Consider the following 25,959-nt stretch of genomic DNA (forward strand, 5'->3'; position numbering starts at 1 on the left):
GTATACAGTCCCCTCCAAAAATATTGGAACAGCAAGGCCAATTCCTTTGTTTTTGCAATACACTGAATATATTTGGGGTTGAGATAAAAAGATGAACACGAGACCCTGAGTTCAGAATTTCAGCTTTCATTTCCTGGTATTCACACATAGATATGTTAAACTACTTAGGACCTTTGGTATCAGACCACCCAATTTTTAGGTGAGCAAAAGTACGGGAACAGAGAGTATTTAAGTCGATGAACATAAAAAAACAACTTAATATTTGGTAGTATATCCCTTGCTTGCAATAATTGCATTAAGCCTGAGACCCACTGACGTCACCAAACTGTTGCATTCTTCTTTTATGATGCTTTTCCAGGCTTTTACTGCAGCCTCTTTCATTTGCTGATCGTTCCCTTCAATCTCTTCAGGAGGTGAAATGCATGCTCAATCTTGGCCAGTCTAAACCCTCCATTTTTCTCCCAAATGAAGTCCTTTGTTGTTTTGACAGTGTGTTTTGAGTCATTGTCTTGCTGCATGATGAAGTTTCTCCCAAGTAGTTTTTTCGTAATTTGGCACAGATTGTTTTTGTAGACGTCTGAATTCATCCTGTTGCTACCATCATGAGTTACATCAATACATCAATAAAGATTAGTGAGCCCATTCCAGAAGCAGCCATGCAAGCCCAAGCCATGACACTTCCTCCACCGTGCTTCCCAGGTAAGCTCATATGTTTTGGATCATGAGCAGATCCCTTCTTTCTCCACACATTGGCCTATCCATTACTTTGGTAAAGGTTAATCTTGGTCTCATCAGTCCATAAAAATGCTTTCCAGAACTTTTTTGCCTCATCTCCATACTTTGATAATTGTAATTTCACCTTCGGATTCTTACTACTGATGCGTGGTTTGCATCTTGGGACATAGCCCCTATATTGCAGATCTCTAAGTCTTCTTCGAACGGTTGATTGAGATACCTTTTCCCCTGCCCTGTGGAGATTGTTTATGATATCACTGACTGATGTTTTGGGCTTTTTCTTCACAGCTCTCACAATGTTCAACGACTGTCGTTTTCCTTGGATGACCAGTTTGACGTCTGTTGCTCAGTAACCCAGTGGTTTCTTTCTTTTTCAGGACATTCCAAGTTACCAGCATGAGGACCAAAGTTGTGCCAGTGAAAGTCAAATAAGCCATTATGAGACTGAGAAAGAAGAATAAAATGGCAAGAGACATCAGCAAAGCCTTAGGCTTACCAAAATCTAATTATGTTTGGAACATAATTAAGAAGAAAAAGAACACTTCCTAATCGCAAAGAGACTGACAGACCAAGGAAGACCTCCACAGCTGATGACAGATGAATTATCTCCATAACACCAAAAAAAAACCCAAACAACTGTCAGACAGATCAAAAATATTCTTCAGGAATCAGATGTGGATTTGACAATGACCGCAGTCCACAGAAATACAGAGGCTACGCTGCAAGATGCAAACCAGTGATTAGCTGCAAAAACAGGATGGCCAGGTTAGTTTGCTGTAAGAAGTAAGAAGTACTTAAAAGAGCAACCACGGTCTTGTGGACAGATGAGATGAACATCAGAGTTATTGGAAAGAGCAAAGTATGGAAGAGAGAAAGAACTGCCTAAGATCAAAAGCATACCACCTCTTCGGTGAAACACGGTGGTGGGGATGTTATGGCCTGGGAATGTATGGCTGTAAGGTACTGGCTCGCTTATCTTCATTGATTATATAACTACTGATGGTACTAGCAAAATTAATTCTGAAGTGTATAGACACATTATATCTGCTCAAGTTCAAGTGAATGCCTCAAAACTCATTGGCCAGTGATTCATCCTACAGCAAGACAATGATCCTAAACATACTGATAAAGCAACAAAGGAGTTCTTCAAAGCTAAGGAATTGTCAATTCTTGAGTGGTCAAGTCAATCACTCGATCTGAACAGCTTTCATATGCTGAAGAGAAAACTTAAGGGGACTACCCCCCGAAACAATGATGAGCTAAAGATGGCTGCAATATAGGCCTGGCAGGGCATCACCAGAGAAGGCATCCAGCAATAGGTGATGAATCGATGAATTGCAGACTTCAAGCAGTCATTACATGCAAAACATATGCAACAAAATACTAAACATGACTACATTCAATTACATAACATTGCTGTGTCCCAAACATTACCGTGCCTTGAAATGGGGGAGGTATAAACACTGCTGTAATTTCTAAATGGTGAAACCAAAATGTATAGAAATGCCTTTTATTAAAATCTGACAATGTGTACTTTACCCATATGTGATTTTTTTAAATTGTGGAGTACAGAGGTAAATTATGATGTAAATTAGTATGGGGGCACTGTATATATTGTTATATTATTTTGTATATTACAATTTTCTTTTTATTTTGATACCCTGTATTACTTACTGCTATCTTTTGTTCTCAGAGCGAACATGTAAAAGAGAACATGGCTTCATTGTCAAACGCTGTTTAAATAAAGATATTGCATTGAACTGTTACACACCATTGGTTCACCATTGTGTTTCCACCTCTTTTTTTTCCACTATCTGTGCTTTGTCTGGTGCTCTGTCCCCTGGATTGTGCCAGACTTGATGTTTTCCAACATACAAATAATTAACCAAAGTCAAGGTAGACATAAACACAACCTTTATTGGACATGGTTCCAGAACGCAGGATACAGTTTATAATTGATAATTCTGCTTTTGGGGAATTCACCTTTTGGACCAGAAAGGGTAAATTATTAACATCCATGCACAAAATAATACCAGTAAGGAAATGAACAGGAAAATAAATTCCACTCCTCTGATTATCCCCTTCTTTCTCCAGCGACACACCAATAAATATTTGTATTTGTATTTGTAAGTGTCTCATGAAAGCTTCCAAGAGACACTTTTTCTATGTAAACGATGCAAATTTGTTGTCTTTTTTGTACATTTTTTTTTTGTGTGTATATTTTCTCGGATGGCACAGAACAGAATCATGCACAAGAATGTCAAAGATTGCACTAGAATTTTCACTGGTATTGACTGAAAAGGGACAAAGCCATACTATGTATTGTGAGAAAGCCCTGCATTCACTTTCATTATGCAACATCATGAATCACCCTGACATTGTCGTAATGATACACACATGAAAATGTGCAAACAGCATGTAGGCCAAAAAAATACTCTGCATCCTGTGTCTACATGCCAGTAGTAAACTAGAACCTTACCAAACAAGGGTTTCCATGTACTGACCCTATACCAACACATTCCTCCATCCCGAAACGGCGAGCAATCGTGCTAGGACTGCATCCTTCTGGCATCAGGAGTTGACTATACAACTATGTGGATTACATTGATCTCGGCACTTGTCTATCTTTTGACAAGCTTCCACATCCACAAGGATTTATTCCTCCATTCTCCAGCTACTACTGTGAACCTGATGGTAGCCACTCTGTGCCCCAAACCTGCCGTGATCATGGTTCTCAGGTACTCTGCTTCTGATCTCTGAGTTTAAGATCTACAGGCACTACACTGAGCTGAATTCCGTAACTGCTGCTGGAATCAACTTCCCGGGGCCCTGCTCCACAATTTACTGTAGACTGTCAAGGAGGACCTCCTATTGGTAGCAAAAGGATCCAACCTGCTTGCGGCATGAATTGGACAACATTGCAAACAACTTCATTAATCTGTTGGATTGTTTTAATTCGAAAGGACATGTTGATGTCCCGACAGACAACCATGACCACACTCTTGACCTTGTGATTACTGCCGATGTTACGGTCTCAGATCTGGATGCAGTGGAAGTTTGTGTGTGATCATAGAGCAGTGATAATGAAATTCGTTTGCTCTGACTTTCCATTTACTGCCATTCACAGAACATTAGTCTACCTACATCTCTGCAGTTAAATCCGCCAAGGCCGCCTATTTTTGCTGATAGCTAGCAACCCTGGAAACCCATAATTCCCTTTCAGAACCATAAATCACAATTGAAACACTATTAGCTGAGAAATGCAGCCAGTTCAAAGCCATCTTTAACTCCAAGATAATCACCATCAGGGAGCATATTCAGTCCTCTAGTGCCAATCAGTCCACTCTTCCATCCAAGTATATTCAGGTGCTCACTGGATGTTTTTTGTTTTTTGCACCATTCTCTGCAGACTGCAACCCTAGAGACTGTTATGCATAAAAATCCATGGAGATCAGCAGTTTCTGAGATACTCAAACCACCCTGTCTGGTACTAACGATCATTCTGCGGTTAAAGATCACATTTTCCCCCCATTCTGATGGTTGATGTGAACATTAACTGAAACTCCTGACCCATATCTGCATGATTGTATGCTTTGCACAGGTGGCACACAATTGGCTGAATAGATAATTGCATGAATAAATGGAGTACTAATAAAGTGCCCAGAGAGGTTACCTGAAGAACTATGCATCAAAAGGAAAGTCACAGTGATCCAATCTCCAGAAATGACATCCTAATAGCGACTTTGACCCATTATGACCGTTTAGTAAACCATTTAGTAGACATTGCGAACTTGTAGCGACTGCTTTTACGCAGCAAAATCAGTTGCAATCCTTCCGTAAATCTGGCCCTGAATGAAGTAAATTAAGCAGAAAAGAGGTTGGGTATTTCACCAATATAATGATCCACAACATACCTCAAAATGGATGTGAAATATGTGGTTGGTTTTGAGGTATGTTTGAATCGTTGCATTATCCAAACTCTCTTCAGCTTCAATTTCGTCAATGACTGGGACTTAGCTTTTAGGATTTGTAGATATTAAGTTGAATCCATTCTTCCTCCCACCTGCACATAATTCACTGTGCCACTGGCTGCCACACAAAGGAACAATTAAGACGAATTGTTTGGAATGGCTAGATTCCAAACGATTTAAATATAATTGAACATGTATGGGGAGATCTCAAACATGCTGTACAGGCAGGAAGACCTAAATTATCTCTGAACTAGAAGAGTTTGGCAAAAAAGAGTAGGAAAAAGTTCCTAAAGCGAGGACAGAAAGACAGTCAGTGGACTGGAAGTAACATTTCAAAGCTGTGATTTCTGCCAAAGGAGTTGTTACTAAGTCCTGACAGACAGGGTGCCCAAACATTTGCACATGCCACATTTACTTAATAATTTTTTCAACTGTTAAATTCAGCAAATAAATATCACATTACCCTTGTGCAGGGAGGATTTGTTGAGAAAACCACATACCTTAAGTTTGGCGTGTATAATATGTAAGAAGTGTCCGTAGGCACCGTTCTCCATGTCTTCTAGAATTGTTAGGCATGTTTTGTATGTCTCCACTGGTAGTAGATCCTTGCTTTTTTCTAAATATTCCCTGGGGGAAAAGAAGTCATTGCCTATTCACCTTACTAAAAGTACAGTGCTGCGAAAAAGTATTTGCTTCCTTCCTTGATTTTCTCTATGAATGTTTATTTGTCATAACTGTAAACATCATGGCATAGAAGTGGCATGGCATGTGGCAAACTCATTTGTTCATGAGTTGCATGAGTTTTTTTTTTGCCTCACGTATAATGTAAACTGTTTTTCCTAGTCGAAATGTGGTAATTTTTTAAACTAAAAAAACAGAAGGCGTTTTGTAATTATTTTATATACAAGCCTCTTCTTTAATGTGAGTCTTCAATTATGTGCGCAGTAAATCGGTTTTTACTTTTATAGGACTAGTAAAAAATAGGCTGAAATTGCCTTCTTGGGGGCCAAAGTGGAAAGGCTGAAGTAAAGGAACTAAACCGTGTAAAAATTGTGTGAAATGATTATGCATTTAGAGTATTATTTGAGTAAACATGACTGTTTCAGTCGCAAATTATATATGAATTACACTTACTGTAATGCATCACAATGTACACTGTAAATGCCAACAAATGTCCTTACTTAAATTAAATGGTAAATTTAACTGAATTACATTAACCTTTTGATTGTACTTGCTTAGATTCATTGTCAGTTTCAAGAAACTTTAACATTGTTGAAAATACAATGATAAATTAATCAATGTCTATATAAAGTTAATGTGACTGTAGTTATGTAGTTTAAATAGTTGCCTTCACCTGTTCCACATTAAGGCATGGTATTATATGTTTTTACCATCGGCATGCAAATGCTGCATAATTCGTTAATTCATTCATTATCCTAACGTGCTTATCCTGAACAGGGTCACAAGGGGGCTGGAGCCTATCCCAGCATACATTGGGCGAAAGGCAGGAATACACCCTGGACAGGTAAAATCCACACAGAGAGGCTCCAGCCGACCGGGATTTGAACCCAGGACCTCCTTGCTGTGAAGCAGCAGTGCACCATCTGCGCCGCCCCGAATGCTGCAGAAGTCATACTAAAATGGAAACATTGCCTTTATTCCACCATTGCTGTATTTTCAACAATGTAAAAGAATCTTGAAACTCACCTAAAATTATGTTAAGATCAACAAGCCAAATATTCTTTGTCAGAGATGTTTTCTTGGGGCACTAGTGCATGTGCACAACTCCCTTGTTTTATTCCCTTGTTTAAAACTCTGAAGATTCAAGTACAGGTTACTGATTGAAATACGTGTACATGCAAAAATGACAGAAACTTAAATATAAGCAAGGAAAATCAACTGGTTAATATGAATTATCTATTAATTCACTATTTAATTCAAGTAAGGACTTGTGTTGGCATTTCTTTAATTCTGACAAATTGGTATATTTTTTAGGTAATTCGGGCAAATCTAGATTCAACCAAAATAACAGTCCAACATTTTAGCCTGCTTACATGTAATTTCACACATGCAAACATATGCAGTGTATGAAATGTACGAATGAATGAAAACTTACTTGAATTGTTCAATGCTAGGTAAATTAGCCTTTATTACTGCATTGGTGTTCACATGCTTTACTTCCAAGAATTCTTCTAATGATTTCTTGTATCTGTGGGTCCATGGCCAATAAAACAAAACACTGTCAATCACATAGTCTTATAAATGCATCTCATAGTGAAAAGCCAAAAAATAAAATAATAATAATAATAATAATAATTCTGCACATTGCTTTCTTAACAGACACAAATTAATTTATTTCCATCACTGCTACCTTGCCTATGTTAAAACTGTAGGTTAGAACTGAGGATAAATAGATAAAACATTTAACAGTTCTGCGCTCCTATCCAAATGTGCATATTGCCCAGGTGCCCTGTTACCTGATCAAGAAGATCTCCAACTGACACATGATCCTCTGGGCCCTGCTCAAATCACCAAAAATAGTTTTGGTTTCCTTCACAGCCGCATCCACCACCTGCCAAACAGGAAATAAACATAAGTAACACCATGAGCTCAGCTCATCCAGAAAGCCTTCATCACAGTACAGGTAACCTGAGCTAGAACACAGGTAACCTGACCGAAGGGTTCACTTGCCACTGATGTTACCTCAGCTTGAAAGAGCTGGTCGCATGAGACCCATTGAGGCTACTGGGATTTTATCTGCACTCCGGTACATAATGGCTCAACAAGCAAATAGCCCTTTGTTTCATACAGGTTAACCACACTGTTCACTGCATGGTAATAGAATCAAAGTACTAAATCCCAAGTAATACAATCTACAAGATTATATGTGTGCCATAAGTACTGGCAATTTGTGGCAGATTGGCAATTGTCTTTTACAATAATTGGTACTGCAGTATTTTTGGTGAAGCAAAATATTTAGACAAAGTCTGAGAAATGAGTCACCTGTATGACATCGATGGCAATGGGGGAGAAGTAATATGAGTCTAATATGAGTTCGGTTAATAAGCTGCTGCGCCAGCTGTCCTCCTCCTTCTTCAGGGCACTGGACACCCACATCCCCACCTGACTCTGAAACACCCCCAAAAAATACACTCATTTATGAGCAAGTGTACAATATGCAGCAAATGGGAAGTCTGAAAGGTCTGGAAGCTTTAATTGTGGGACATTTTTTAACTCTGCTGAAACAAACAGTTCAAGCTCGGTTTTGAAACAGCTGGTAGTTGGTAAACAAGTTCAGACCAGCTCCCAGCTTGACATGGTTTAGCTGGTTGACCAGTTCAGACCAGCTCCCAGCTTCACATGGTTTGACCAGCTCAAGCTTTGTTTTGAAACAGCTGGTAGCGAGCTGACCAACACTAGCAGGTTGACCAGCTCATACCCAGCTCAATTTTCAGGCTGGTCAAGCTGGCATAGTTGGATTTTACAGCAGGGAACAGTGTTCACATGCTCACATGCACAAAGTCACATGCTCCAAAATCAGTCAGGACACAACTTTCACAGAACTTCTTTGCAATTTCTGGAGAATTTAACGCCTGATATTAAAGAGGCAGTTCACCTAAAAATAACTATCTGTCCATTCAGATAGTTCAGCTGAGATTTGAGATTTCTAGCTCACACGATACAATGGACCTAAATGGGATGCAAAGCTTTGTTAATGGCTAAGGCTTTGTAAAAACGATTTAAAACAACATTGATACTACACCCTAGAACACTGCTGTGCTTTGGTTGAGATTTTGCACGGATATCCACACTATGGTAGAAAGCAGTTTTCGAGGAAAGCTTACACAGCAAGGTCTGTGGATGTACCTGAACCGTAGCATTATATTTGGAACAAGACATTGCAGTTTTTTTTTGTTTTTTGATCAAAAACTTGATCTGGTTGCGGCCCTTATTGGCGTGAGCTGCAGTGGATATCTAGAAAACTTCACTGAGCTATCTGGATGGATAGATAGCACTCCGGGTAAGTGGAAACAGAGCTTGATTTTATTTTAGGGTGAAATGCCCCTTTAATTTACAGTCCAGCATGGTCTCCTATACTTGCCACCTTGTGTTGTCAAAGTGTATTGGCTTTATCCGATCTGCTTCTTTTGGTGTTGACCAATTTTGTGGAAGAAGAATGTACCTCTTTTTTGGAGAGATATTTATCCTCCAGTGGTCTGGCCACTGCTTCAGGGAGCAGGGGCCCAAGTGCTTCACAGTCAATGTCCTTTTCCAGCTCTTTGTGCTTCAAAACATCACTGAAACAAATGCAAGGAGGAATCATGATTGCAGTAATGACACTTTGATGAAGCATTAAACCATTAGATATGCAGTACCTTGTTTATGCACTAACTTTACACTGATAATTGTTCATATCACTAGAGGTGACATGCTGATCCATGTTTTAGTGATAAGAAAAGGTTAATTTTTGTCTCAATGAAGTTCTCTCAAATTAAGTCATTTATTTGAGCCAGGCAGTCAGTGGAAATGAAAGAGCTTCATATTGATATTCATATCCTGAAATGCAAAGCAATGAATTTGACCAATATTGTTTAGAAATTTGAATATTAAGTTCCTATCCTGGGGCTCGTTTAACAAAATTTGCTACATGTGAGCAGAGATCTGTGAGATGCGATAGAGATGAGATGCACTTTTTGGAGTGCTTCACGTACAAAAAACGCAATTGCAAGCCAAGAACGCACATCCATGTTGGCAAACAGTAAATGGGCTATCATTCTCAGCCGCCTGCCTCATTTTGGCTTTGTATCATACTTCTGTGCTTAGCAGCTCTCTCTACTCTCAACTAAGCTCTATGTAGGCTGTCCATGCATGTCATTCATCTTGCAGTTAAATTCAAATTGTAATGTAATGTAAATTTAATTATAGATTTTATTTGAACTATTATGTTTCCCTGGTACACCTAATTAGCCTACACTAATTTGCAACATTCAAATTAAACCTAACCGCCACCTAGAAGCCATCCATCAGTAATGTCACCTTTGACAAAGCGGTGACACAAATCACAGTACTCCAAATGTAGCCTGCTCCCTGATTAACCACAGATAATAGCCTAGCCTACTCTGTAACTGCCATCACATAGAACTTGTTGGGTGATGTTAGTGTGGAAGCCTACCCATTTCTACAGAAAGGACTTTTGGGAGACGAAGTAGTATGTACGCATAGGCTACACATATGTATTCCATTACATTTTTTTCCATGAAACTTTAATGTAAGTAGCCAATACAGAAAATGGGCTGAATTAGTTTTGTGAATTAGCCTAACTAAACATTAGAAATGTCCTACTTTAAAAATAAACTTGACATATAGCATATACTTCAAAAAAATTTTTTAGGGGAAGGGGACATGAGATATGGTCATGCACCTGTTAGTGACAGACCAAGGATTTCTGTCAAGAAGGCTGCATAAACATAATATTTCAGGCCGTTGCCTTGTGTCAACAGTCCTGGTGGTGGTGGTGTAATGGTGTGGGGAATGGTACACTTTGGGCCTCTTAATACCAATCAATTATTGCTTGAATGCCACAGCCTATTTGAGCATGTGCATCCCTTCATGGCTACAATGTTCCCATCTCCGAATGGCTACGTCTAGCATGACAATGCTCCATGTCACAAAGTAAAAGTCATCTCATGAAAATGACAATGAGTTCAATGTTCTTTACTGGCCTTCCCAGTCACTGGAGTCCAATGGGATGTGGTAGAATGGGAGATTCGCAGCATGAATGTGCAGCTGACAAATCTGCAGAAATGTGATGCAATCATGTCGACATAGAATAGAATCTCAAAGGAATGTTTTCAACATCTTGTGGAATCCATGACACAAAGAATTGAGGCTGTTTTGAGAGCAAAGGGAGGCTCTCAAAATAATAATAAAATTCTCAGTGAGAGTATATACAGACTACATAGACTCCGCATATACTGTCCACAAATACTTGTGCTTATTCCCTGCAAAGATGGACTACAAGGAAGAGGGCTGGCACTTTCTTGTACCATTGACACCTCTACACTATCCAGTCTACCCTGTGACATCCTGTCTAGAGACAATTATAGACAGGATTATAGACTATAGACAGGATAGAGAGAGAGAGTAGCAGCAGCAGCAAAATGAGCTCCTAATCTAAATATTTGTTTTTAGTGAAGTACAATGAAAATAAAGCTATTATATTGAATGGGGAAAAAAGTGGAGAACAAGAGCCCTGCCCAGTGCCTTCTACAGCTGTCCCCACCAGTGGAGCATCACATGGTGGAGCTGAATTCATGCCTCTCACACAGCACCAGCTCACCTATGCAGAAATGGTGCACTGCAAAAACTATTCAAAAACTATCCCAGACTATTCAGACATGGGAGCAGCCATGAATGGTCATTGAAGACATCATTGTGCTGACCGAAACATGGTGTCATGCAGAAGTGGATACCTACTGTCCCTCCGGATATGGGGAAATTTTACTTCATTTTACTTTCATTTTAGAGACTTGGGTCGAGTTATTATTTGGTACAGAGAAGGCTTAGCATCCCAACTAACCCAAATTAAAAAGGACCAACACACATTTGGTTCAAGCTAAAAAAAAAGAGGCAATATTCATTGTGAGAACGACCTGTACGTTTGTACAGCATACACGCCCTGCTTAGAGTCAATATATTATGACCATCAATTCCTTAGCAATCTTGACACAGAGACCAGCCATTTCCAGGCTCAGGGGAATGTGCTGCTGTGTGGACATTTCAATGCCAGGAAAGGTTGAGAGCCAGACTGCATTGAGACGCAGGGAAATAACCACATATTCAGGAAACCCTCTCTGTACCTTATCCCCACCACTGTTTTTCGGGAATAAGTTAGTGCACCTCTGTCGAGCCACAGGCCTGTACATACTTAATGGTAGGATTAGAAAGGACTGTTTGGGGCCGGTTCACTTATTACTCAGCTCTTGGGACTAATATAGTCGACTGTGCCATCAGTGATATGGACTTCATCAGTCATTCACAGACCACAGACCCCATTATCAGAAAACTGCCAGATAAATGTGTTCTTAAAAAGAATTGGACAACCAAGGACTGTCAATGCCTTGAGAACTCATTCATTCATTAATTTATTCATTATCCTGAACAGGGTCGCAGGGGGGCTGGAGCCTATCCCAGCATACATTGGGCGAAAGGCAGGAATACACCCTGGACACGTCGCCAGTCCATTGCAGGGCACACACACCATTCACTCACACACTCATACCCACGGGCAATTTAGACACTCCAATCAGCCTAACATGCATGTCTTTGGACTGTGGGAGGAAACTGGAGTACCCAGAGGAAACCCACGCGCACAAGGGGAGAACAGGCAAACTCCACACAGAGAGGCCCCAGCCGACGGGGATTCGAACCCAGGACCTCCTTGCTGTGAGGCGGCCTTGAGAACTGGGGCGGCCTGTAGCGTAGTGGTTAAGGTAAATGACTGGGACACGCAAGGTTGGTGGTTTTAATCCCGGTGTAGCCACAATAAGATCCGCACAGCCGTTGGGCCCTTGAGCAAGGCCCTTAACCCTGCATTGCTCCAGGGGAGGATTGTCTCCTGCGTAGTCTAATCCATCGTTTTTCAATCTATGGGCCGCGGACCGGTGCCGGTCCGTGGAGAGGTCGCTGCAGGTTCCCTGAATCCTGCCCTTCCTCCACTCAAAATTCAATTTCTTTTACTGTCTATGATCGCAACTCTGCTCGGCATCCGACATTCTCTAACGTGAAGCTTTCCCGCCCGCGAGAGGTTACGTGCTCTGTTCTATCTCTGTCACTGTCACTCTGAACGTTCAATCGCAGGCATACACACACTACGTCTACGAGCTCAATATGGCATGCTCAAAGCAAGTTAGCATCAAGGCAATCAGACACCTACTAATGCCACACCTGATGTACCCAATGAACCACCGGCAAAAAAACATCACCCATTTACTCGAAAGTATGACCTAAATTACATCAAATTCGGCTTTGTGTCCAACAATTCTTCTCCCCCCCAACCCATCTGTGTTATTTGCCAGACAATGCTAAGCAACGAGGCAAGGAAGCCATCGAAATTGCGCCGGCATTTAGAAACTCAACATCCCCACTTAAAAGACAAACCAGAAGATTTTTTTAAAAGAAAGAGAGATGAAGTGGCCAACCAAGCAACTGTGCTTAAAACAAATTTCACTGCAAATGAAAAGTTAGCAAAAGCGTCTTACTTACTTTCACACCACATCTCAAAATGTCAGGCACCGTTTACGATGGGGGAGAAGCTAGTTATGCCATCCTTAGTCAGTGCTTGTGCTGAGGTCTTAGGTCCAGCTGCTGCAGTCAAAGTCAAAGTGATCCCCCTCTCAAATGACACTGTCTCGCGGAGAATTGGTGACATGGCAGAGGACCTTGAAGCCCAGATTGTCGAGAGGGTTAGATTGTCGGACCGGTTCGCTCTGCAGCTAGACGAGAGCACCGACATCTCCAATCTGGCTATGCTTCTGGTGTACATCAGATATGCTCATGGGGGGCGCTTCCACAAAGATTTTCTGTGTTGTAAAGAGTTACCATTAAATACAACTGCTGGGGAAATCTTCCGTGTGTTGGATGAGTATATCAGAGGCCATAGGTTGCTGTGGGATCATTGTGTCGGGGTATGCACTGACGGGGCTGCAGCTATGACAGGGAGGCACAACGGCGTTGTTACTCGGGTGAAAGCAGTAGCACCTTCGGTCCAGGCAATGCACTGCATAATACACCGAGAGGTGCTTGCCTCAAAGCGTCTATCCCCAGAGCTGCATGAGGTCTTGGATCAAGTGGTCCGATGCGTGAACTACATTAGAGCCCATGCATCTAACTCCAGGATGTTCACATCTTTATGTGAAGAGATGGGCACCGAACACACGCACCTCCTCCTGCACGCCGAGGTCCGCTGGCTGTCTTGGGGTAAGGTGGTAAGCCGAGTGTTCGAGTTGAGGCATGAGATCGGGGCATTCTTGGATAGTAAAAAATCTAGTCTGGCTGAGCATCTGCGTAATGAGTCCTGGGTAGTTAAGTTAGCTTACCTCTCTGACATTTTGCAGCATTTAAATGCCCTCAACTTGTCTATCCAAGGGAAATCATGCAATGCCTTCCAGGCCAATGATAAAATCATGGCCTTTAAAAAAAACTGTCAGTCTGGAGCGACAGGGTCAACCGGGGTGTTTACGACATGTTCGACTGCCTATCATCCCTAGCTGATGTTGAAGGTGTCTGTCTGGGGCCGGTGACAGCTATCATCGTTCAACACCTTACCAAAACTCTGCGTGATTTCGAGAAGTACTTTCCTTCAAAATCGCATCTCTCAGAGAAACAATGGGTCCGAGGTCCAATCCCGAGAATAGTGATCTGCCACCTGTGATGCAGGATAAACTTTTGGAACTGTCTTGTGATTCTGGTCTACAGTCGCGTTTCGGCCGATTTTCATTATTGAATTCTGGCTGTCATGTGCTGCTGAATACCCGCAGCTCAGCGAAGTGGCAGTGAAGGTATTGTTGCCTTTCCACTCCACGTATCTGTGCGAGACTGCCTTTTCTCACATGACTGCCACCAAGACAAAGTATAGAAATAGGCTTCAGTCAGAAAACACTCTTTGGGTGGCTTTGTCATCTTGTCTTCCTCAATTTGATCAATTAGTGGCGAGAAAGCAGGCACACCCGTCGCATAAGTGCCTTCAAATCAATTCAAAGCCTTCAATTAAGGTTAAGCATCTGTGTTTACCCAAACATTTAACCAAAATAAAGCATTAAAAAGACAAAAAAAATACAAAAAGAAATTCCATCTATCCATCCATTATCTTAACCTGCTTATCCTGAACAAGGTCGCAGGGGGACCGGAGCCTATCCCAGCATACATTGGGCGAAAGGCAGGAATACAACCTGGACAGGTCGCCAGTCCATCGAAGGGCACACACACCATTCACTCACACACTCATACCTATGGGCAATTTAGACTCTCCGGAGTACCCGGAGGAAACCCACACAGACACAGGGAGAACATGCACACTCCACACAGAGAGGCCCCGGCCGACGGGGATTCGAACCCAGGACCTCCTTGCTGTGAGGCGGCAGTGCTACCCACTGCACCGTGCCACACAAAAAGAAATTAAATAATAATAATAAAAATATTGTTTGGGGTTTTATGCTCATTCAAAATACTGGACTGGGCCCCAGCACAAAAAAGTTTGAGAAAGGCTGGTCTAATCAACTGTACGTCACTCTGGATAAGAGCGTCTGCCAAATGCCAATAATGTAATGTAATGTAACTGTTCAAATTAAACCCAATGTACAAATGGACTCCAAACAACGTGGCTGAACTTGATAATGCAATTAGTTCTACTGAGATCACTAACCTCATTAACACATTTCTTCTAACACCATTTTTACCAAACTCAGATGATGTAAACCTGGCAGTTAAACAAATGAATGAAATATTTCATAAATTAGCTATCAAAGCTAACCCGTTAGGCTGTTTCCCATTGATAATAAATATCCAAAAAGATCACTTAAATTCTGGATGCACGTTAAATCAAGTACCCATGACACATTGCAATTTAAAGCATTCCAAGCCCAAAAAGAGTTCCCACGGTCAGCTGGTTCTGAAACTAACTAACCGCGTAACCACTAATATAGATGAGTTTCAGACTAGCAATGCTAACCAACCACAGAATAGAGTGAATCCAAATGATCAAACAATGAAAAAACTCATATTTGGAACATTGGGACATAGAAACCAAATGACAGCACAAATTAGAATGTTATCGGGCTCTAAAATGAGAATACAAATTGTTTTATTATTAATATATTTTATTGTTTTTTATTGTTCTTGTTAAATACCTTAATATTAAGTTAATTAAGTTCACTGCTGTGGCAATATTGTGATGATTAGAATCATGCCAATAAAGCATTCTTGAATTTAATTGAATTTAATTGACAAACCACACAATCTTTCCTGTTTTGAGTGACTGTTCCCTTTTGTGGACAGCTAAGAAGTCACATAATTGTAAATAAAAGTGCCATATGGCTGACCGCTCTCTTGGTTGTGTTGCTGCATCTGTGCCTATCTCTGTTATCAATAATATGACAGCTTTACTATATATTCTGATTCAGAATGTTTACTCACTTTGGGTAGTAATTATGAACCCAGCACAGGAGATAAATAAGGTCTTCAACGTCAAGGTCAAACTCTGCCATCTTGACCAGCCGACTGGAGAAAGCTTGGTGGTAAAGCCGGGCATAAGTGTTGCACACATTGAATTCGGTAGGGTAGCAGACCTTCACATCCTGCGCCACCTTCAATAGGTCAGCATGCAGCTGTTTTCCCATCTTGCAGATCTCTTTCTTTAGGGAACTGGACAGCCTCTCTGCAATGGCCATGTCCTCCATGCAATCCATCCGCTTCTCTGTCATCACCTTCAGTATGGTATCGTGAGTGTGCCGGCACTGCCGGGGCCTCCACTCGGGGGCTTCCACCCCGGCCTCCTCCTGCCACCTCTGGTCCTGCTTCTCCTCCTGCATGATTGCACTCACTGCTGATCTCAGAGCCTCCAGCTCGCCAGGCTTGGCACTAAATGATTTATGGATGGCCAACCACACCTCGACCAGGAGGCTCTCGTAGTCCTTCTGTAGTTCATCCTCCTCTTTCTCCCTGCCCTCCACTGCCTCCTGCCATGCACCCGGCTGGAACAGAGACTCCTCTCGTGTGATCAGTTGGTGGCCAGCCTCCTTGAGACATCCCTCCTTTATGTTCTCCTCGAAAGAGAGCTCTAAACAGAAACACATTTTTGTGTTAAAAAGGCAAATGAATTCAGGTAATTTACCTGAATTCACCCTAATGTCATTTTTTTCTGAAAACCAAAGCTGTCAAAATCAGCAATACAATTTAGCTTAATTTAGTAAATCTCAGTCTAAAGGAACTTTATTGTGTTAGTCCATCACTTCCTGTTTCACTCCGGAGCCGCATGTGGCCCTTTTGCTCATTACTTTTACATTTTAATTTTCATGTATCACTGTTGTACGTGATTCATACATTCTCCAAAAATGTGTAGCCTGTCCAAAATAATAAAACACATTTTTTTTAATTAATAAAATAAATATATATATTTAGTCAACTAAAAAGTTTGTCATAGCCTACGTCTACCACCCGGCGTGTTTTCCTCTTAAATTTGCCGTACCTCAATAGCGGTGGTTAGCATGGACGTATACACATAAATGGCTAGTCTTGAGTCCCCCTAGCTATGGATTCCAAATCCCCCCCAAAAAAGTTGGAAAATAGAGAATTTAATAGTGTGTGGACAGATTTGTTTGCTTTGACCGGCAACACTGCTGGATTACCAGTATGCTTGATCTGTGGCAAGAAATTAGCAAACAAAAAAGGTAATATTGAAGAACAAGCACACTGTATTTGCAGAAAAGTATCCAGCTGAGGATGAGAGAAAGAGCGATTTCAGAACTGCTGCGGAAAGCAGAGAAGAGCAAATTTACTTTACATCACTTAAGAATTTGATCCAATTTCCAAACTCCACTACTGCTGCTAGTTTAGTGGCAGCTCAGGAAATAGTAAGGCACGGAAAGCCATTCACCGATGGTGAATACATGAAAGTGTCGTTCATTAAAATATCAGAGCATATTTTCTCAGACTTCAAAAACAAAAGATAGATAGATTAAAGATATGCCTCTCGATATGCCATGAAATTGGCAACAAACATCGGCAATCAACAAATTAAGAACATCAATTCAGCTCCAGCATACTGAATTGCCTGCGATGAGTGAAGCGATGTGAACAATATTGAGCAGACAGCGCTGCTATGCAGGTATGTGAACTCTGATGGGGCGCAGGAAGAAATAATTGAGTTAATACCACTGGAAGGCAAAATAAAACATGGTATTATTGTAATGGAAACACAAAGTTAAGGAACCAAATAATCATAAATACCCCACTGCATGTAGTAGTCACATGTGGGAAAACATTTTAATGAATGCTCATTTCCACCTATTAGTAATGTTGATAGGCTAATTTAGACTAGGCTGTATTACCTTTATTATAAGGCTCAAATATGTTTTGTGGCTCCAGACAGATTTTTTTGGCCAAAAATGGCTCTTTTGATAGTAAAAGTTGTCGACCCCTGCACTAGAGTAGAAGAATGAGGTAATAAATGAGGTAACAAGCTTGCAAAATCCCTTTTGTCATCCATCAGTATGGGAAAAGCCAAAGAACTGTCAATTGATGAAGAGAAATATGGTAATTGACGCTCACAAGTAATGGTTACAAAAAAAAAAGAATGGTTAAACATAGCACTGTAAGGGCACTATAAATGTGTCCACAAATTATCGGAAAAGACTCATGGCTGTCACCTTTGCACAAAGCATTATACCAGGGGTGCACAATTATTAAACCTATAATAAATGAAACCATTGAATCATTAATAAAGTTAATGAACTACCTTTTGGTGAAGGGCACTCCACTGTGTCGATGGCAGCTTTGGTAGTCCTGGGTCCTTTTTTGAATTTTGGAAGCTTGATCTTATACTTTCCATGTTTATGATTCTCAGCATCTGGTGCCACAGATGGCTGCTCTAATGCAGCTTCTCCACTGCCATTGTCATCTTTAAGTGTCATCACCTCTCCTGCAGAATGATCTGCAAGGGAAACAACAACAAATGTGCCAATTATATTTTTGTTTTCACTTCTATCCATGATTGTTTTTTTATACTGACATCACCTTAGACATCACATGTTTGCTGAGGGAATTTCAGCTCCCACCATCAAATGCCTATTTCTGTCACTGAGGTAAGGGGATAGGTTTACTTTGAACATTGGGAGAGAAACAGTTTGAAGCCGGGCCTCGGATAATAGCCGGGGGCGTGGTCGATTCGGACAAATAAAGGCCGGCCCCCAAATACAAGCCGGGGTAATATTGCCTACCAGTAGGGCTATCAGTCCATGAGCACTAGAAAACATTGTTTCGATTTAACTCAATGAAATAAAAGAGCTCTTCTTAATATTTTATATTGTTGGTTGGTTTAATACTGTTGCCAATGAAAAGTCGTTGTCCTACACCATGGGTCTCCAACACGTTGCTCTCAAGCTACCAGTCGCTTGCGGCCCCCTTCTAAGTAGCTTGCCAAAGGCTGAAGCAGTATAGATTTAAACACAATTGTTGCCGCGAGGCATTCCAGCCTACGAATTTAATAAAAAGTATATCAGGCAAAATTAAAAATTAACTCAATTTAGGCTACTTGGCTACACAATAAGGTTTCCATGTATTTACAGCACAGCGCACGTTCAATGAATGAATGAAAGCGGCTGCCTTGGCTCGCAATAAACAGACGGGTGAAAATCCCGACACTCTTTCAACTACATAAAACTTAACAGTGAACCATCAAATACCCCCCAGATTTCAGTGCCCATCAGTCCCAACATTTAGCAATAGAATCAAACAGTCCAAAAGTAAACTAAATCCCAAACCAAAGCGAAAATCTTTTGATAGCCTACCGATATGCTGCTCCAAACGAAACGCATGTCTCACAATAAAACGCACTTTAGGAAAAAAAGATCCTTAACTTGCTGTTATCTACGCTAATTTGTTATTGTTCATGAAGGCGTGTCTGGCAAGTTGTTATTTTATGGATTCTGGACTTGCATGTGATTTATTGTGTTTGAGAATATTTGCAATAAACTAAGTCTGTTAAGACTGACACTATGACTTACCAAACGGTGTTTCCTGATTAGCCTACACTAATTGATTTCTGAACGGTTACAGGAAGTGTTGAACAGTGTTGGCCCACTTTAAGTGTAGCCTTTTACTTTATTTCTAAGAATAAAATTCTACAACAGAAGCCAAATAAGAAATAAAGTCCTTCCTCGAATACAAGCCTGCCCCAAATAAAGGCCTGCTTTGTGCAGCCTCAGTAAATAAAAGACCCTGGACACAATTTGAGGATTGCACTAGGTATGCAAGTATTGACTTTCTAGTGGTTAAATCCATAAAGACACAAAGTTATTTTAATAAATTATAGTTAAATGAGAATATTAGTTGTTGCTGATTGTAGTGTTAACTAAATAGCATTCACATCGATTGCTAACCAGCTTACATTAACTACAAAGATGTGCTACAGAGATAGACATACTGAAAATATTGCAAAACAAAGTTGCAAGTTGTAGGGCTTTTGTATTGTAACTCGAAATCAGTATTCATATGAATTTTAAAGACTCTACAAATTCAGATGACAGTTTGGACAAGGTGCACCGTTAAGGGTAGGGATTCACCGATGTATCGGTAGAAAGCGGAAAGCGGCTGATTTCAGTTTTAAAATGATTGATAGTATTTTGAATGTGAATAGCATACAGAAAATATTTTAATTGGTTATTTTATTCTTTAAAGAATTTTTTGAAAAATGTATGACTTTATTTGATTCTATTGAATCATAATTATGATAATAGTAAAAAAGCTTTTTTTTAGTTTACAGAATTTTCTGCACATTTATCAAGGGTGCCAATAATACTGGAGCACAGTGTACATACAGAAGGTAGATTGAATGAAGATCACTACCTATTGGTGAAGGGCTCTCCACTGTTTCGATGGCAGCTTTGGGAGTCCGGAGTCCTTTTTTAAATTTTGGAAGCTTGATCTTATACTTTCCCTGTTTATGATTCTCAGCACCTGGTGTCACAGATGGCTGCTCTAATGCAGCTTCTCCATTGCCATTGTCATCTTTAAGTGTCATCACCTCTTCTGCAGGATGATCTGCAAGGGAAACATATCAACAAAAGTAGTATTGCATATTGCTAGGGATTTAGAGCCCCATGGCCTATGAAAAGATACCACACTAGACCTAACCACCCCAGAAAATTCTGTCAGTCAGGGCCCTTAGCTTTGCCCTAAATCCTATACCCCCTCCCTAGCCCCCAACCACTTTTATTGCACTACACAGCATATCATACATACAGAGCAGTTTGTAAGTATTTGGACAGTGGTACAATTTATGTCCTTCTGGCTCTGTACCTCAGCATATTGGATTTGAAATGAAGCAACGATGATGTCAAAATGCAGACTGTTGTGGGAAAAATTTTATTGCCTCACGAAATACAGCTCATATGGCATTAACTGTGTAATTTGTGCAAAGCATTAATATGTGCCCACTTCTACTAACGTGCAGAGAGAAGCAGTCTACCAGTGGAAATTTCCACTGAACTGTAGCAACATGAGCAAATATGTGTCATTGACCCCAGAGCTTAGAATTGTTTCTCTTGATGCATGTGTAGGCTGTTGACAAGGACTGCCCCACTCTCCCCAGCAACAGAATGTTGCAGAATGCAGAAGCTGTAACGAAGTATAAGGCTTGGTTCTCCACTTTGGAAGCGCTGGACCCGATATGCATATTGAATAAAGCTGTTCTCAATTTACTTTCACTTGCGCAGAGCTGTTATTGTCTTGCAGATTTTTATTCAACACTGTCACCTTTCATTTGAGGGTATTTACATCCATATCAAGTAGGAATTACATCCCTTTTTAATTTATTTTAATTCCAATTGGTTCCCAGCTATTTCTCATTGGTCAGGTGTATTAAATTGCTTCCTTAGTGCTGGTGTAATAAAGATTTCAGTATCTAGTTTTGATTATAGGCTTTTGATTGCCTTTGGAGTCTGTTATTGGTGATTGCCAAAATGACGACCAGAGTCTTGCTGATAAAAATTTCAGCCAGATACACTATTTGCTGAAGCTCCCACCACCAAATTCCTATTTCTGTCGCTGAGGTAAGGGGATAGGTTTACTTTGAACATTGAGAGAGAAACAGTTTGCATATGCAAGTATTGACTTTTATGGTTAAAGCCATAAAGACACAAAGTTATTTTTATAAATGATGGTTAAGTGAGAATATTATTTGCTGCTCATTGTAGTGTAAATTAATTAGCATTCACACTTAACTACAAGGATATGCAAGATAGGCATACTGAAAATATTGGAAAACAAAGTTGTAAATTGCAGCACTTTTGTATTGTAACTGTAAATGAGTATTCAGAAACTGAAATATAAATTACATTACATTATTGGCATTTGGCAGACGCTCTTATCCAGAGCGACGTACAACAAAGTGCATACCCATAACCAGGGATAAGTTCGCTGAAAGACCCTAGAGGGAAGTACAATTTCAACTGCTACCTGTACAACAAAGATAAGGACGAGGGCCCATTTTTTTTTTTTTTTTTTTTTTTGAACAAAGAAACAAACAAACAGAGCAAAAGTGACCAAAGTTAACTATCCAAACACTGCTTACCTAGCCAACTAAAAATACCGATACACAAAGCAAGTCACAGAGACAACAATTAAGGTTCACAGGGAGGTAGGGAGGGATGGGGAGAGGTGCTGCTCGAAGGGGTGTGTCTTCAGCTTGCGCTTGAAGGTGGGGAGAGATTCTACAGTTCTGACCTCAATGGGGAGTTTGTTCCACCACCGTGGAGCCAGAACAGACAGTAGTCGTGAGCGTGAGGTGGAGGTTCGGAGAGGGGGAGGTGCCAAGCGGCCTGTGGAGGCTGAACGAAGAGGCTGAACGAAGACAAACTATACATTTTTAAAACTGTAAAAATTCAGATTTGCATTTTAGCAATGTTGCATTGTCAGCTTGTTGTCCATGAATGACTGTACAGCAGCTAATTGTAGTTTGATTTAATGATGTCAGCAGTCCTGTGAAATCATCCCATCATTTTAAACTAAAAGTCGTGTTCTACCTAGTTAGCCTATTAATTCACACAACACTGGCACTAGAGATTTAGAGCCCTATGGCCTATGAAAAGATCTCACACTAGGCCTAACCACCTGGTAGGTTGTGTATTTTTGAGAATAATTAGCTAGGTTTAGCTCCTGTATTAAATATAATTCCGTCGTTGTCTAGGCTATCCGTGACAACAAACGTGCTATGAGGCTATTACCTAAAACCAAACAGAATGTTACGTAAGGTGAGTTACAGTATGAGCTAGGTTCGCTGTAAAGTACTTTTAAGGCATATTGATCTCGAGTGGCCTGCACAGAGCCCTGACCTCAACCCCATTGAACACCTTTGGGATGAATTGGAATGCCGGGAGCCAGGCCTTCTCGTCCAACATCGGTGCCTCACAAATGCTTTTCCTTCCCAGAAGAGTGGCGGCTGTTATAGCCTCAAAGAGGGGGCCAACTCCATGTTAATGCCCATGGTGTCCACAGACTTTTGGCCATGTAGTGCACATCATTTTCGTCACCACTTAATTTGCAAAGCTACAGCTGATGTACCAGCAAAGAAGAATGTGGAGGACCAACAGGAAATGCTTTATATTTTGACAATTTATTTTCTAATTGTGACACATAATGGATTTATAGCTTTTACATTTGAAGATTCCAAATCTGTGCTTATCTCATTTTTGACCGAAATCGATGCAGAAACTGAGAAATGTGCAATGTTGGTCATGTGGCGTCACATACGTCCTGGAAAAGATATATGCTACTTTCCATTGCAAAAGCCTTTGATTCAGAATCACCTGTCAACAATAAAATATTATATCATTACCAGCAAGGACTAGAATGCTAAACCTAGTGTAATTTAAGAGAACATAAGCCTTTGTATTTAGAAACAAATAAATAGATGAATAAATAAAAATAATTGACAGTTGCAGAGAAAAGTGATCTCCTAAGAAAGGTTTGCAGACATTGGCTTGAATAGGCTGTACCTACCTTAAAACAAGAATGTGCTCTTTCCATTCAGCTGGCAAATTTGAGTAAAAGATTCATTATGTGCGACACTCCTGTGCCTGTGTGTCTGTTAATGAGTGTGTTGGCAACCATAACTATCTATAAATTAACGCTCCAGATGACATGGAATGGCGGCAAAACGCCTCAGCTTCCAGTGGGGGTTCCCCTCCGGACCTCCCCCATTTGTGTGCCGCCTATCAATGTCAAAATCAAACCTACGCCCGTAGCTGGTCAGTTTGAAAACGTTATTTTGTTCAGAAGGTCAAGCGTCTCTATTCAAAATGAAAATGTGCGCACTGATTGCCTAATTAATTAATGCCTTCATCCGTTAGGAAATTATTTATGGACACAAATGTCTCCTCATTCTTGCTTGATCGTTATATAGAATGGTACGCCTACGCTTAATTATTCGACCGTTATTATCGAAGTCAGACGTCATATGATCGCGTCTAACTTTTTATTGTGTTTATCTACAACAATAACAATAACAATAATAATAATAATAATAATAATAATACAAACAAGATACAAGACAAATGCGAGCCGGCTCCCAACATTCACCTACAAGAGACTGCGGACAAGCCATCCGCGCATTTCAGGAAACACCAATGTAGACGCTCTGACCAGTACAAACACTTTCATGCGTTTTAAAGTGTTACATTGAGTAAATAAACACTGTGGCGTCTTATTTTTCCAATATTACACGGCATATGCTTTTTTTCCAAACAATTTGTTAACGTTTAATTTTCGTGTAGGCTTCAACATTTTTTGTTAAAAAACGACATAGTTCTGTGCCAGACTATATGACAAAACAAGACCGTTACGACATACACGTTGATCGTTTCAAATAGGCTATTTGACGCTGTTAAAATCGTTGTTTACCGAAATAATTCAGTATAGAAACTACAATTCGATGTGAGATTATCAGTTATCATTGGCGAAAATACGTTGCGCAATCGACACGTTCCAGCATAGACTGTGTGCAGGCTGTTCGTTTATTACACTATTATTTTACATTTCCAGTTCAAGGATAGCCTAGCCCTAGATTATAGCTATGCACATAGCCTAGACTGTTTTTGTGAAATGTTCAGGCTATAGACTTGGCTATTCGACTTCAAGCCATGCGAGAACCGTAGCCTACGGACTACGGTTAGGTTATTTTGTTCCATTTTAAATTATTTAAATTATTTTTTTATTTTTCAAAACGTTTAATTCACTCACCATTCATAGTATAATCTCATCCAAAGCAGAAAATGTATTCTGTGACCAGAAACAGCAAAAGTGTAGGCTACTTTATAGGCTAGCCTAGCCTACGCAACGGTACCCTCTTGCTCCGGGCAGAACTGAAACATTAGAATAGGGTGGGGCGGAGAGGAGGGAAGTTTAATGAAGGTACTATTCTCCTACATCGCACGACTGTAGCCTATATCTAAGATACGTATGTGCTTATTTGTATTTTTCTTCAATCAACTGAGCTAATAGATCTATTTCGATTTTGGCAAGACAACAGTACAGTCAGTAGCGAAACGATGCGCAATAACTGTTTCGGTAGTTTTAGGCTATTGTACCGTATTCTGAACGTCTACTAGTGCGAGATTGCAAGTGATGCTCCTGGGCACATGGTCATCTTAGACACACTGAACCACTTTCACCAGAAGAGCAGTAGGTTGATCACAAGTAGCCTTCAATTCATTCATAATAATTAGTCTATCCGATGCTGAACATTATTCTAGTGTTTCCTACATTGATAGTTGAAATTTTCCAGAATCCGAAAGTTGGCACAAGCCCTCATGCTTCAAAAGCAAGAACACTCAAAAAAGTCATAAAAACCTGATGATTAATTTTACCTCTCGTATTCCTCTGCCCACAGGAGAAAAATCCACGACGGAAGTCCTTCATGATAGTTTGATGACTGTTCTCTCTGCAGTGCGCTTGGAGTTCTACAAGCACTTATTGGCTGGGACTGATTATATGACGAGGGATCTGCGGAAATCCCCCATCCCTCCCAGATAGGCTATATTACATCCATTCCGGTCTCGGGTTGAGTAGTTACTGTGACATCCTTTGCCATGCCATTTTTAAAGGCACTGTATGCACTCAACACGTAGTGATGAGGCAAGCAGTTTCCTTTCCTGTGCTGGCATGAGGTTGGGGGATTCCATTGTTTTTGAGTGGAGATGAAATATATAAACCTGTCATCTGTATTTCCTGTACAAGCAAAAATGAGAAGAAAATAAGATGAGGACACACCCTCATTGGACATATCTCACATGATCTGCTAACACCTCAGACTGTCATATGTAGATTTTTTTTCAAACAAAAAATCCACTGAGCAGCAGTTCTGCAGACAGAAATGCCTTGTTAATGAGTGACGTCAGAGGAGAATAGCCAGACTGGTCAAAGCAGACAGGAAGGTGACAGTAACGCAAATAACCACAAATTACAACAGTGGTATGCAGAA

At 40.5% G+C, this 25,959-nt stretch overlaps 1 protein-coding gene across 3 annotated transcripts in view; it reads right to left on the reverse strand.

Annotated features, from left to right (window-relative positions):
* Nucleotides 1-25,425, reverse strand: part of LOC133127947 (tumor necrosis factor alpha-induced protein 2-like) — a 48,142-nt gene extending 22,717 nt beyond the window's left edge. The window contains exons 1-9 of one of the 3 annotated variants that reach the window (XM_061241089.1): nt 25,346-25,425; nt 20,328-20,522; nt 18,220-18,414; nt 15,900-16,542; nt 8,890-9,004; nt 7,710-7,835; nt 7,184-7,278; nt 6,823-6,915; nt 5,207-5,333 (exon numbers count right to left, since the gene is read on the reverse strand). In XM_061241089.1, coding sequence (XP_061097073.1) covers nt 5,207-5,333; nt 6,823-6,915; nt 7,184-7,278; nt 7,710-7,835; nt 8,890-9,004; nt 15,900-16,542; nt 18,220-18,414; nt 20,328-20,522; nt 25,346-25,397 — 1,641 coding nt within the window. In that variant the 5' untranslated portion in view covers nt 25,398-25,425. Of the gene's footprint in view, nt 1-5,206; nt 5,334-6,822; nt 6,916-7,183; nt 7,279-7,709; nt 7,836-8,889; nt 9,005-15,899; nt 16,543-18,219; nt 18,415-20,327; nt 20,523-24,719; nt 24,843-25,345 lie in introns of those variants that run through there. The other 2 variants (XM_061241090.1, XM_061241092.1) reach the window with 2 other exon arrangements.
* Nucleotides 25,426-25,959: the final 534 nt, after the last annotated feature.

The sequence above is a fragment of the Conger conger genome, chromosome 5 (genome assembly GCF_963514075.1).
Source record: "Conger conger chromosome 5, fConCon1.1, whole genome shotgun sequence".
NCBI lineage: Eukaryota > Metazoa > Chordata > Actinopteri > Anguilliformes > Congridae > Conger > Conger conger.